This window comes from Synchiropus splendidus, chromosome 4 (assembly GCF_027744825.2).
Source record: "Synchiropus splendidus isolate RoL2022-P1 chromosome 4, RoL_Sspl_1.0, whole genome shotgun sequence".
NCBI lineage: Eukaryota > Metazoa > Chordata > Actinopteri > Syngnathiformes > Callionymidae > Synchiropus > Synchiropus splendidus.
Window position 1 is genome coordinate 22,685,332 of NC_071337.1, and position 14,876 is coordinate 22,700,207.

The 14,876-nt window shown below is 41.5% G+C and overlaps 1 protein-coding gene across 9 annotated transcripts in view; it reads right to left on the reverse strand.

Annotated features, from left to right (window-relative positions):
* The window catches only part of nav3 (neuron navigator 3), a 256,733-nt gene that overhangs the window by 52,493 nt on the left and 189,364 nt on the right, over positions 1–14,876 (reverse strand). For all 9 annotated transcript variants that reach the window (XM_053864128.1, XM_053864127.1, XM_053864126.1 and 6 more), the window contains 4 exons: positions 13,098–13,166; positions 8,800–8,942; positions 4,424–5,519; positions 1,371–1,486 (listed from right to left, as the gene is read on the reverse strand). In XM_053864128.1, the coding sequence (XP_053720103.1) occupies positions 1,371–1,486; positions 4,424–5,519; positions 8,800–8,942; positions 13,098–13,166 (1,424 nt within the window). The remainder of the gene's footprint in view (positions 1–1,370; positions 1,487–4,423; positions 5,520–8,799; positions 8,943–13,097; positions 13,167–14,876) is intronic.

Sequence of the window (14,876 nt, forward strand, 5' to 3'; positions counted from 1 at the left end):
CGATGTTTCATTTGACTAATTTATTTCCAACATGAATCAAACGAAGGCCACCACATGAAGCACTGCTGTGAGCCTGTGGCTGCACACTTCCTAAAAGCACACTTCCCACTTTATACATGGAACAATTCGACCGTGGACTACAAATGACCACTTGACAAGAAAAGTGTTTGAAATGGAAACCATACAAAAGCAACAGAAGGGTTTGCAAATGACTCTACTCCTTTATAATGACAGACATGGAGTCAAAGTAGTTCCAAAGCTTCCACAGAAGACATTCCACCAAAGCATTGTTTCCCTCACAATTCTTCTTAATCAGAATGCAATAATGCAAATGAAGCGACTCATTTCTGAAACTGAACTGGTTCCTGAGGGCTAATTCAATTCCTTATTCCAGGGAGACCCCCCTTGGAACAGCACAAACCTAATCCACTTCTATGCTTTCCCTGTGTGGGGTCCTGCTCTCACTGCTGGTTCCACACGCGCTGCCACCAGGAATACCGCTTTAATATCTCAAATAATGGAAAGGAATTAGATGGGGCTAAAAATCCGCAGCAAACAGCAGGTGTGAAATAATTCCTCTCAATCTAATTCTGAAAGCGATCAATGATGTGTATGCTGTTGTGATTATGTCTATGTATGGGCCGACTGAGTGATATCGAATGATGGCAGCCTGCAGCGGCGTAAACAAAGAGCTGCAGATGCTGCCTGTGCCCGGATATCACTGCTGACCTTTCGCTGACATGAAGCCAGTGTGCGGTTGAGAGCTCTCTCACGAACACCAGCGGCCACACACACACCTGATACAGACACACTTCTCGAAACTTTGTGACGATGAAAAATTACTTTGAAAGGTTTGGTTGATGTTGCACGCTACGTTCACATTCATTTCATAGTTTACTCTCTCCCCCATTTTAGAGCAAACCTTTTTTTTTTATTCCTTTTAAGCTACAGAATCGTGTGTTTTGCATATGTCGGGGCACAGCAGACTCACACTATGCGATGACTTTACAGCCATGTTGTATCGCCGTGAGTAGCTTATTATAACGCTGACAAAGCAAATGTTTATGAAGTTCAGGTTCTGTGCTTCAAAGAGGGAGTCTGTCCTTTGTGTGAATTTTAAATAAGTGAGCGATATTAGTGAGTGCGCAGCCAAAAAAATGCTTATTCTCACTCAAGTTTAAGGGGGAAACACTTCCTACTCAGATTTAATCTAGTTTCAATTAATTCTATTTCCGCAGCTCAACGTTCTCTAAAAACATTCAGAAAATGAATCCTATTTGTCATATTTTGGGCAGACAGTACAGTAGAATCACACTCATACGGAGTAGCAGCATGCATTCGCAGCGGCTGCGCGTGTTGACCCGCCATACCTGATATCTCCTCCAGGCACTGTTTGGCTGTCTTGCTGTAATGAAGCTCTCCCTTGGTGGGGCTGAGGCAGGGTTCGGCTGGGGCCACCATGGTGCAGTCATTTTCTGAGAATGTCCTGAAGGCAAGAAGAACAAATCAGTGGCGGCAGATCGGTGAGAAAAAAAAGAGGATGGATAAGAAAGTTTGGGGAAGAATGGGGAGGAATGTTAAAATATATGAGTCGAGGATGTAATCGTTTCTAAAAGGAAAGAGTAAATCATCATCAAACGCAAAAACGATAGTATCGGAAGGATTTATAATACCACTGATCTTGTGATTGATTTCATTCAGCCTCGTGAAAAATACAAATGCCAAATGATGTGATCTTATTTCATGATGAAAGCACACAAAACTGGCAAAAAGACTTCAAATCCTCTGTGATAATAAACCTGATAAATGCCAAAGTAGATGAGGCAACATTCAGAAGATAGCAGACATTGTAACAAAGCAAAATATAATATTTCTTTGCTATTAAACACTCGTATCCTGAAAGAATTTGATCCGGCAAACCACCATAACAGCCACATCTTTCGGCAGATGAGGATCTAACGTTTGTCAGAAAAAGGGTTTTTGTTTTCAGTCCATCGCAGGGATATTGGTTGGATGGGAGCACGGCGAGCCGAGACTTCACGGAAGATTTAACAACACCGTGATACAAGTAGCAATCAGAGTATAATGGTTTGGAAGGCTACATCAAGAGAGGGCTTGTCGATTGGGATATTTTCTTTGCTTAATGGACCCTAATAAACAACCACACATCAAGAAAAACGTGCGCAGGAAAGCAGTCCGTGTCAAGGCAACTGACACAAAAACTGCATCATTAAGAACATTTAAGGGCGAGAAATGAAGTGGCCAGCATCACAGTTGTTGTGTCAAGCATTAGGGAAGTTTTGGGTGAATTATACAGCCGTGGCAGAACTACAAATTGTACAAAACAAATCTATTCGCATCAGTATGAAAAACGTTTACTCAGTGTCAGACATGCTAACTGTTCTCCACTACATCGACATTTACAGCTAAAATGAACAGAACATTCTATTCCAGCACACACACACACACACACACACACACACACACACACACACACACACACACACACACACACATGTACAAGTGTACTCAGATTAGGTTTAACACCTGCAAAGCTGCAGATAAAAAATTGGCTTCCAACTGTGGTGTGAGCAGCTTTCTACTTTCACTCAAGTGAAAAAAAAAAACTTTCTTAGTTAGAAAGTTATTCCCTGTGCATGGATATTGAAATAGCATAAATATAGATAGAGGGTTTCAGGAATGCTTTGTATACACTGTGATTAACCTTCAATACATTTGGGAAAGACAGAAACATAAGATAGAAACATAAATTATAGATCTCAAAATGTGTTCGACACAAATAAATCTCCCAGCGCTGTAGTTCTGCTTTTAGCTCCACATCCATGTTGTGTGTCTAAAAAATGCACTCACTTCCTGGTCTTGGACATGGTTTGGCCACTTCTTCATGTTACTATGCAAAGTTCAGGCACTTGTGTTTCAATGTCATCTACACAGTGCAAATGTATGACAACAAACTGTAGGCTTCCAGTGACCAAACAGTAGTACTAAACTACTAATATCTGTAACGCTGACAGACATTCAGGTCAGCTCGCTAGAAAAGGTCATCTGTGGCTAAGACCAAGTCATCACCAACTGTCCAGCCCCTGTTACATCCAATGAAGTCATATTAACTAGCCCTGACTTGACTCCAAGGCAGTTAAAACTTGTGCTTAGTCCCGTGTCACGCTTCAACTGAATGAGCTAAAGGAGACATGAGATAATCAATTGACAAAAATGAAGATCTAGACACAGAGTGAAACTCATTTACTTGCATCCTTATCATTTGGGGAGCTCTGTGTATGGCCCAAAATTCAACCAACAGCAGGACAATATTCATACGAAATTCATTGATTTGTGCAAAACATCACTGGATCCAATGCAACATTGAACACTGTCCACTAAAGACTGGTATTCAACAACAGATTTCCCAGCGCATCTTGGCCAACTGTAACAGATTCAGATTAGTTCCTCTTTAAATGTCTCGGAAAAAAAAAAATCTAGAAACGGTTGTCCTTTTTCAACCAACACAGTTCTGCTGCTTTTCTGTGGGGGCAGCATGAGTCAGTCTATCGCAGCTTCCTGAGTACACATTGGTTCCGTCACTTTGAAGAAAGCAGGAATTGGAACAAATGCATTCAGATTTATTAACCGAAGTGGGATTCAATTGGTGATATATTACGGCATAACAAGGAGTAACTGCACCAACAGTCATCGACTGCGGCGCATTGGGCTGTTTAGTCAAGTGAAACTCTTATGAAACACTGAGATGCCCACGGATACGTTTGGAGCAATAAAAAGCCGATAAAAGCACCACCTCTGAGTAACAATGAATCACAGTTCCTTCCGTGCCACAGAGAAAAGCTATATTTGACAAGTCATGGTTCTTCGGAACAAAATATGAACGAGGAGATGTTGGGTAACTTCATACAAAATGGATGAACGTGAGGGACAAACATTTGCTCCTTGAGAAATTTCAATCAGATATATTTTTGTTGCACCTAAGGATCTGCGAATTGCTTTTAACTGTCTAAATGATGAACATATATGTGCAGGACTCATACAGTGAAGAACCTCCGATAAGTGTGGCGAAGATGATGCCCCACAACTTAAGAGGACGATGGGAGGTGTGGGCGGGGGGGCTAATCCTTATTGGTATTGGCAAAGCTTTTAATTTCACCTCAGCTGTCTTAAAAAGAAAATCCATGCTCTTGGGATGACTGAGCCATTTTCAGCATTTCTAATGGATGTAAGAGCAGTGAAGCAATACAGTGGGCAAATGTGTGTTTACATAATGGCTTTTGAAGTGGCGTGTGCGCCTTAAAACATATTTTTGAAGTGAAATGAGGTGCACAACAGGTTCTTGAGAAGATCATTTCCAGTTCTTAAACTGTACCAACGTAGGAAAGGCCTGGAAGAGACTCACCTGTACATAAAGGGAGCCACTGTGGCAGTGTTGGGGTGATTGTGCTGTTGTTGCTGAGGAAGAAGTACAACACCGTTCCCACCAACCACTCCTCCTCCCACCACCGTCCCACTGGTCCCAGAGAGGGCGGACGTGCTGGTGGATGAAGTTATGCTAGTTCGTTTTGACTCTGGGCCCCCAGATGAGCGTTGCGAGTAAAAACTTCCTCCCTGACCACCTTTGGTCAGCTTGGGTTTTTCCGCCTCTCCTCCGCGGAGATTACCACTGCTGTTTAAGGCAGTCTGGCTCAGAGTCTGGGACTGACTCTGCGGCTTTGCTGTGGTGGTTGTGGGTGCTTTGAGTCCAGGCTTCGGGATGCCACTTGAACCTACTGTCGATCCAGCATCTTTCTTTCCAGCTGATGGCTTCCCACCCTTCGGGATGAAGCTTGCAATTTTAGAGTTTTTCTTTGTAGAGTCAGCGAGCGACTCTTCTTTGGGGGCAGGACTGTCCTTGGAGGTTTTCCCAGATTTACTTTTGTCCTCCTTGTCTTTGGAAGAGATGCCGGACCGAGTGCTATTCGTGGACCCCTTTGCAAAAGAGGAAGAAGAGGAATTCTTGTTTGCTGCGGTGAGAGAAGGTGGCGGGTTCTTTGAAGGTATTTGCTTTGCACTGCTGATGCTGCACACCGACCCAACAGACATCACTCCGTCCTCGCCATACTCTGACAGGTCATCTTCCTCCTGCAGAGCCATCTCAGCCACAGAAGGTGATGCTCTCGAGGCCGATCGAGGGTTTATTAAGCGAAACTTTTCCAGCATAGACCTCTGGTGGCCACTGCACACAGCTGACCCTAGTTTTGATCCATCACCTAAATGTGACTGGAGGCCGTCTGAGGTTTGCCCCAAGGAGGAGGGGGTGGTGGTGCTGGTGGGGCTAGCAAGCATCGACGAAGTTGCACTGTGCTTGAGGTTCATCGACTTGCTGCGCCAGGACTTTCCCACAGTGGGTGAAGGGATGGCAGAAGCCAGCTGCTGCCCGCTCAGACTGGTTGGAACAGTCCCCCCAATACCTCCGGCATTCATTCCGCCCGGTACTGGAATACTCCTGACTGCCTCTGCAAGAAACAGAAGACACATCAAGGGAATGATACATGTGATTCCCATGACACCTTATCTTGGTTCTTCTCTCAAACTGTTCACACACATCACATGACTACACCATTCTAGAACCACGGATGTTGAATGTGCTCTTTGACCCTGCAGCCCACAGTACATGCTCTGTATGAGCTTGGGGTTTTGTGAAATAGCCAGTAGATAAAATGAAAATGCATGTGGTCTCTTAGATGCTGGGGCTATAAGCCTATAACCATCTTCATCTGGCCAGGGAAGGTTAGTTTGGAACACAACTAAATGCGTGTCCTGCCTATAGTTAGAAGGCTCGCAAAAAACATTCAGCATGACTCAGTAATGCTTTTAACATACATTTTTTTCGAAGCATACATTGCTGTTAGTATGTGGAAATAAGTGAATGAAGGCAGGAAACATTAGCAAAATGACCATGCTGAACGTTGGTCGACGCCAAAGTGGGTGTCTGGTTAAAGTGAGCTAATGACATAGAAAGACAGAGCAAATAAACTTCACTGATGCGTGTTAAATAAATGCTTAAGCCTCAACGACTGAGCGTTGACCTTTATACCCTCCCCACTTCCACCAGTGCTTCCTGCCAACTTTCTTTTCGCTCATTTAAACAGACAGATAAACACAGCTGACAGATGAGCTGCTGAAGACAAAACAGGAAACAAATGGGAATGTTCAAGAACATTGGGCGAATATGGAATAAAATTGAAATGGAGTATTGCAGGTCACTTAAAAAGCGATCGCAACACAAGGTCAATAATAGACTGGAATGTGTGTGTATATACATACATATCTATATATATATATAGATATATATATATATATTACAGTTTCATGACGTATTATATCACAGCAAACAAAATGGATGAGATCTGAAGCTACAGTTCAAATGAAAACATATTCTACAACTCGTAACATCTGGAAAACTCTGAAACTGCATTATGTTATGAAGACACTGCACGAAATAATAATTCGCTACTCAATTTTAAAGGCTTTAAGATTACAGAAGTGGGTGAACTGGTTTATTGCGGACGATAATCAATCTAACGTTTGCCACGCGGTTGAAGCTGTTTCAGTTGGATTAGTGTTGCTATCATGGCGGAGGCGGTCGAGGAAACCAGAGATGTGATTGTTGTGGGAAAACGAAAAATGGCTTTTACTTGTGTGAGAAAGCCGAGGGAGTAAATGAAAACCAGAGAGTAATGGCAGTTACAGCTCGGCAGTGCGTCAGCAAAAACTACTGGAATTACATTTTGTAGATGCACGTTTTGACAATTATTTATTTTGTTCGTTTAAATAATTCTTTTAAACAATGGTTTCCATGTCGACACCAAAACAGGGCGTAGGGTGTCGTGTCACTATTTTTGAACAGTGTGGTACTTTAACATTCAATGATCCAAGGTAAAACAAAATGATAACCTTGTTTACCGTTTTGAGGGATTTATTTATTAACAATGAAAATAGTTTGGTTGTATTATTTAATGTCACATTCGGCTGAATATTCAAATCACATTTTTGGTTTAAAGTCACCTGAGCATCTCCAAAAAATCAACAATTATTCTAGTTCTTGTTATTATTATTTAGGATAGCGTTAGTATTTATCACAGCAGTCTGTACTCTTCCATCACTCAGGGTCCCTCAAGGAGCCTCCAAAAGGAAAAACAGCTCATAACTTGAGTCTTAGACAATACAATCAATTAACCCTTCCATCTTAGAGCCACATTGTCTCCTGCTTTTTCCACACTCATGGATCTAACAGACACTCTTCACCATGCGGTGACTTGCTGTTGCCATAGCAACTGACTCTCCTATCCCTCCCACCCCCCCCTTTCCTTTAGCGGCCAAGAAATAAAATGCCATTTCATCTGGCCTCTGGAGGACTCACATATTCATATATACATGCTGCTTGTTTGCCAGAAGAGAAACAGAAAACAAACAAGTGAGTCATCGGAATGATCAAGCGCATGTAAGGACACACTAACCATTCTCTTATTTTCATGATTCAGGTTTGATGGCTCAGAACTGGATACAGCAAAAGTGACTATAATAGCTTTAGTTTAAATCTAAAATAACAAAAAAAAAAAAACAGACTGATAATGTCTTGTACTTCGGAGGCATGGTCAGTGTTGAGCATTAATAGCGTTTCTTGTTAAATTTAATTACTCTCAGTCAGTGAGCCAAAACATGACCTTTGATGCTGCAAGATGTCCAAACTTAATTACTCGGTCGCATGGCAACAACAGCGACGCTGCTGTTGTCCGTGACATTTCTCCATTATTAGAAAAAAAAAAATAAAAATTTTCACTTTATTACTTTTGGCTGCAAATCATCACGCGTACAGACACAGCCCTTCATCGCATGAGATGAGAAAACCTGCATCTGTCTGTCACGTTTTGGAATGTAACTAAATATGACGTTTACGCCCACCTCAGTCTATAGTCAAGCATCACAGCACTTGCATAAGAGGGAGCGCAGGTTGAATGTTATTTGAAAAAAAAATGGAGATAAGAGAGTAGAATTTGACTAGTTGGCCTAAAAAGAAGAGTGGATGTGACTCAGGACTCAAACAGAGCTTTTAAAGGAGCACAACAGTGTCGTGGAGTGACTCATGTGACAATATTGACGATTAATACATAAAATGCTTTGTTATCCGTGTCAGGCTTTGAACAGTAATAAGACAAATATATTAAACCCTTAACAAAAATACATTGGGTTAAAAAAAGCGTCTTTGGTAAACCTCAAAACTGCTGCCATAATCCTGTTAAAACGTGTCAGCATCATCAGCATCCAGCTCTGTACCCCCTGCAGAGGGAAGGGCTGGGATGAGTCAGCACACGTCATGTGTCTGAGCCAGTGCTGCCATCATGTGGCCGGGATGAGGAAGGCACGACACTCCACCATTTCGAACGGGATCACGAGATACCAGAATATTGCAAATGTCGAGTCTATTTGACTGTGTTTGTCTATTCGTTTTTAGTTATCATTCTTTCACGCCAGTAAGCACCACATACATCACTGGCATTTTATTTATCATCATCAGTCATAAGAATATTTGCTTAGCTCTTCTTCTGTGCTGCATTTCTCCAGCTATTTCATCGTAACAACAGATGACGTGCATGACAGGAGAGCGGTCTTTATCAGCTCATCATAGTTGTGGTTTGCGTTATCAGGAAATTACACGAACAAGGGCAGGAAAAAGAATAAACAGACTACATGTAGTGAGGCAAACATGGATTGGAAACCCCAAAACCTCCTCACCTCTGTCGTTGCCGCTGGCATATTGCAGGGGTTTGCTTTTGTCGATGCTGTTGAAACTCTGACTGCGACGGTTGAGGTTGGAGGATCCTGGGCTTCTGGAGGCCCCGCTGCCAGCAGCAGAGACTCGGGAGGGTCCTGGTAACCTGGTAACACATAATATATGACTCAATACAAATTAGGAATCTGTGGCAACAGGATAGCCACATCCCTCCACGCTAAACTAAACATGCTAAATAGACAATGCTGAGTGATGTCGCTCCAGATTACATTGATGCTTCAGTTTCGCTGCAGAACAACCTTAGCTATAATGTGTCTTAAAACAATCATCTTCCGAGTCTTTTGGTACCAATGTGAAAATACAACTTTGTTTCGATCAACAAATGGAATGTGTAGACTATGTAATAATAATAATAACAACATGTGAGTGGGACTATTTTATTACAATAAATCAGTGCAAAAAGATGATGAATAAAGTTTATTGATGTAAACTATGATATACTCGTGAACATGGCTTTGACCCGTCTGTGATGCATGACTGTACTTGCATGCATACAATGTTCAAATATGATGTCACCATATAGAACCATTTGAAAAAAGTGACTTTTATTCCTGGTTACACCTTGATAGTTCAGTACAGTAGCGTCAGCAGATCTGACAGAAACTCTGAGACTGATTTGAAGTGAGTTTGGCAATGTGGTATATATCATGAAGCAAACGAGAGCTCATAACTCTCTGGCGCAGGCTGATAAAAACAAAAAAGTCTCAGTCTCTTAGTTTTGTATACACGGAACAACTGCTCCACTTTTCTCGGTGTGTCACGTCAATTCTTGTTTGCCAGATGTGACTGACAGAACATGTTGAATTTCTCTTTTTGAGGAGCAGAATAGGATTAATGTTAAACATTGGCAGTAATTTTGCCAGAGTTTGTCTTTCATTGTGTTTACATTTTGATAGAAAACCTTTTTTGTCTCTGTGCCGGGAAGCCGCACTGACGTGGACGTTCAAAGATAATCAATTTGCTGCGGAACAAATGCCAGGAGAGTCCAACACTGATGGAGACGGGATGTCGGGAATGGTGTTCCAAAGTTTGTCAAAGAACTCAATCGCACATGTTTGGTGTTTAAGCTAGAAGTTTCACACCAGCCAAAAGAAATTCAGCAGGGTAGTGATCTCTATAGACTGCTGTGCTCTGTCATAAAAAAAAGAGTATTTGTCACCTGTCAAGTTAATGAACACTGACATTTTCTCACGATAGATCGAAGGACAAAAATGAAGGCTGCGACTGATCCTCAGTAATTTTTCCTGCCAGGCTGCGCTCTCAGGATCATAAGAGTATAGTAGTGAAAGTTGTTATGTCATGTCGTTGAAAGACTGACACCGAGACAGGAAGTTAGAAGACGATGAGATCAAGACGCTCAGGTTGTCACCGGGAGTGACCTATAAAGGTCAAGATCATTGAGTATATCAGATGAACAGGTCATGAGAAGTATGGGGACAAAGTAAGGGAGGCTAGAGGTGTTGTGCCTCAGTGTGTGTGTGGGGTCAATTGTGAAGCTATGTTTGTGGGGAACAATTCTTAGAAACACACCCCCTTGTGGGGCCCATTGGTGGGACCGGACCCCACAAGTTTAAGCCTAAATTTGAGGACGAGTTCTTCAAAATACAGTAGCTGTATCATTAGAATTTGTTGTAAGTCTGGTTCAGAGACCTGGTTAAGTTTAACCATTTGTTTTGGATGGTTAGGTTTAGGGGAAAGCATGATGGCAATGAGAAGCCTCGCAATGTCCTCACAACACGTGCGTGGACACGTAATGTTAGTGAAAAACCAAACCTTTGATGGGGATAACCAAAGACGAAGAAGAAAAGGAAGGTTTCAGGAGCAATATTTAGAATGTACTTGGCTGGAGCAAGATCTGCTCTTGAAGGTAAACCTTAAGAATTCTTTGAAAATGAAATCACTTCTAATCTAATAACTCTGTTGTTGTAAGCCTTATTATTCTAATTCTCAACATCTGACATAAGAGTTTAATATCAGATTAGGATGATGAGCTTCTGATAGGCAAAACAACACAAGAGACTGCTGTAAATAACATAAGTCAAAGACAGTCATGCTCAGATCAGTCCTGACAGCTGCAGACTGAGGGTTTTGAGATGACGCAGAAGAGATTTATGATCATATTGATGTGCTGTAACACACTGAGCTGAATCAGACGGACAAGACCAGATTACAGAGCACCAGGCAAACTCCATTTAAGCATGAATTCAAACGGCTGAGGAAAGTATCGCTTAGATGACAAACATCAGGGATAATTCAATTAACAGAAAATGTAGGGGAAATTGTGCTTCTGTTCTCCAAAAAGAGACTGATGAGCTGTGTGAAAATGAGTAAAAAATTGAACCAATTCAGATGAAAATCAAAGGTGGATATTTCACCATACGCTGCTTTTATCTGCGTGAAAAATGCAGCAGCAAAATCGTCCCAGAGAGGCTGATGCCATGGAAATTATGGACATTATTTTCATCTCGCAGGCAGATATGGCACGAGGTGGATATGGGAGACAAATGTGAGAAAGTGTCATCATAACAACATGAAACGAAATGCATTCACAATGAAAAAAAAAGATATGAAAAGCAACTGAGCACACATGACTGTCACATTCTGCGCCTCACCATCAACTGCTAGCTTGGGTTCACCAGATGTGGACGCAGGGGCAGCGGCTCATGGATATCCATGATATTGGTCTTGTGACCATGTTTGTGAGCCTGCAGTCAGCAGGAACCTAATGATCACGTGAGCATGTGAACCCTCGGCACTATAGTAGATGAGCTACTGAACAGAGTTTGCCATTCAGTGCTGGTCATATGGGAAGTAGTTGTTGGTGGACAACTTTAATACAGTCACTGTCACCAGTCTCATTCTGTGGCTGGCAAGTCCAAAGTAGTTTCACAAACATTATGCAGACATTTCTTCTAAATTACAGCGCTGTCTTACCCCCTTCACTCCCGGGTTTTGTCAGGGGCGTATTTAAAATTCCCCATACTCTCTGGGATAAGAAGGACCAAAGGACAGAGTAACAAATATTATTATGGTTAAACTTTAGATCAGGCAACATTTACGACGATATATATGAAACACTTTTACATATGCTTGTGAGCCACATATTGGTTCGTAACAAATCATTCTTAAGAATGGATTAGTGTCTTGCTAACCCCGACCATGTGTTACCAATAGAAGGGGCACAAATAGTTCACTGTAAACAAATCACTGACTAGTCACAGTAAATAAAGAATTCATTACTTTGGTAATAGTAAATGTATGATCCCAGTCCCAACAGCTATTGATGTTGCTGTACTTAGTACGTATTGTCATTACTGCATTTGTAAATGTGTCAAATGTGTTCTGATGTGTTTTGAGGATCTCGAGAGATGAATGGTCTCCACGGAAAGGTCAGCTTGAGTTGATGCATCCTTTGGTTGTTCAGTTTTCAGCTTTGTTTAAGTGTCCCCTAAATCATGAACCAAAACAAGCCAACACCCAACACTTTTGCTGGAGTTCTTGATCAAAACAGCAACCAAGTGGATCCAACACAGAATCCAAGGCCAAAGAAATATCAGCATTCACTGTGCAACTTTTAAACTGTCTCCTGTGAGGACATTACTAGTTAACAGTGGGGAAAAAAAGATGAAATGAATAGACACAATTATGTTTTGAGTGTACGTAGAATGTATATACTTTTGACTTCACAGGCACGAGACTGGCACATTCTTTACTCTGAATCAGCCAGTAGAGTTCACTCTTCACAGTAATATATCAGTCCCTCAAGGAAATTGTGATGTTGTGATGGCAACTATTCTCACCATTTCAACCAATCCCCACGAGTTCTGTGAGGTGCAGCAATTTTGGCCAACCACTAGTGCAGCGCTCCTCCATCCGAACACCATATGGGGTGGATGTAAACAAACATGGCTGACCATTCAAATTCAGTCCCTCAGTCTCTGCCTTGTGAGGCGCTTCATAACAAAACAATGAGCGCTCACTATATGCTGTCAGCTCATCATGGCACAACAAAAAAAATACATAGTCATTTGATCATCATTTTTAAATTTAGCATGACATTTATTTATTTATGTTACTTTCACCTCAATTAAAAAAAAAATCTGAAAAAGTGCACAAACCTACAGTTCATCATAAGTGCAAAGAAGGCACAAACCTGTTAACACTGTAGTTCCCATTCTCCATTCTTCAATGTCAATACACCATACATCTCATTCACGGTGAAACGTCAATAGATATTTACCTTGTGTTCTTCTTCTGTGGCGACCCTATCCCAGTGTGAGCCGGAGGACTTGCATATCGCGCTGCCAGACTTAACAGGGAGAGAGCAGAGAGTGGAGAGTTAGCACAGTTAAACAACCAACATGGGCCACTGCATTTTTCTTATTCCATGTCTTAATGCAATAATGTGAATAAATAGAGGCATTCAGGCGCTGAAAGAGAGAGAGACAAGCAGCACCACTGAAGAGGCACATGTTCCCTGCCAATGTGAGTTCATTTTTCACATGATGCCTCAGATTTGTTTACGACCACATGCGTATGACTAAAGCAATTATTGTCGTGCTAAACTTCTACAGACCGGACGACATCAAAGATGCTGTGGAACTTTCTTCATCAACTCGGAGGAATCATTTGGAGGAATTCTCCTCACAAACAAGCCACAAAGCCGAGGTGAGGGAAATGCCCGCTGCAGCCGTCGCCGTTTACAAGCCCGCACTCGCTCTTAGTCACACAGAGCAGTCAGAGCTGGATCTCACAGTCGGGCCTTTCCACTGACAGGAAGCTGTTTACAGTGAACAAAGGCATTTATTCAGTCTGCCCACATTTTTGGCCCCAAACCTGTTGATTTCACTGCGTCCTGTGTTACTCACAGAAATACGGAGGCTTTCTATAATTACAAACTAGTGAATGTTTGTGAGCTTAGAAAACACATCATCATCATTACACTCTTCCCATGAAGCGCGAGAACACAGGATGCCGAAAAGGCTGAAATATTTGTATTTGGAATCCATCTACAGTTGGCTGTCTTTTTTTCAATGAAATGAGTACGGTAGTTACTTTTCAATACTCTGATTTCATCTCACAATTTTAAACTTCAGTAAGAATGGTGGACACATCTTTTTATTAAATATTGCCCCATATTTTTTATATTTTGATACCATAGTATTAGGTGCGACCTTTCGCTTGTTTTACACAACCCATATAGAAATGCATGGTTATGTTGTTATTTTATTTTTAAAATATTTTTTCAGGCCTCATAGAGTACCTACACTCGTAAACATGGCAAAAATCCTACTCTTCTGTATAAGCCATGAAGCTAGTAGGAACTATTAAGTGAACTATACTAAACTTCTGTCACTGGTGTCAAGTGGCAACAAGTGAATCACTGATCACTGAATTGATCAGATCAACACATGAAGATAATCTCGAGTGAATATTTCACAAAAAAGAGAACACTAATTCATATTTGTGGCAGAAAGTCAGCAACATTTAACACTTCATGACATTTGCTCTCATTGTTAAACTTATTAATGAAGATATCTGTCAAGATGTTTACTCCTTGGTTACCATGAGCCAATGAAAAGCACTTCTCACAGCAAGAACACGATGTAAATAAAATGTTTCCACTAACAGCAGGTGCACTAACATAAATGTTTTGAGATCTGACTACCAGTGTCATAGTCCAACCCTCTTATCCTGGGTTGAGACTGAGACCAGAGCATACAAAGACCAAGACTGAGATGAGACCTGTATAGAGTCTACCATGTGTGCAAGGTGGTGATATACAAAGCATGACTCAGGAAGATTTGTAGCTAAACATGCTACACATCTAGCAAATCAGCTTACCACTTAACCAGTGTAACCAATTTAAGAATGACTGCCCTTAAAATGGCAAGAAATGTGAGGAAAAAAATGTCCTGCAGACAAATATAAGTGTCAACTGTGTTCAATCTTCCTCCCCCTGTGGAGATGAGTTTATATCTTTTGAGACGGAGTTATCTCGCTTCACTGACGGTCCTTT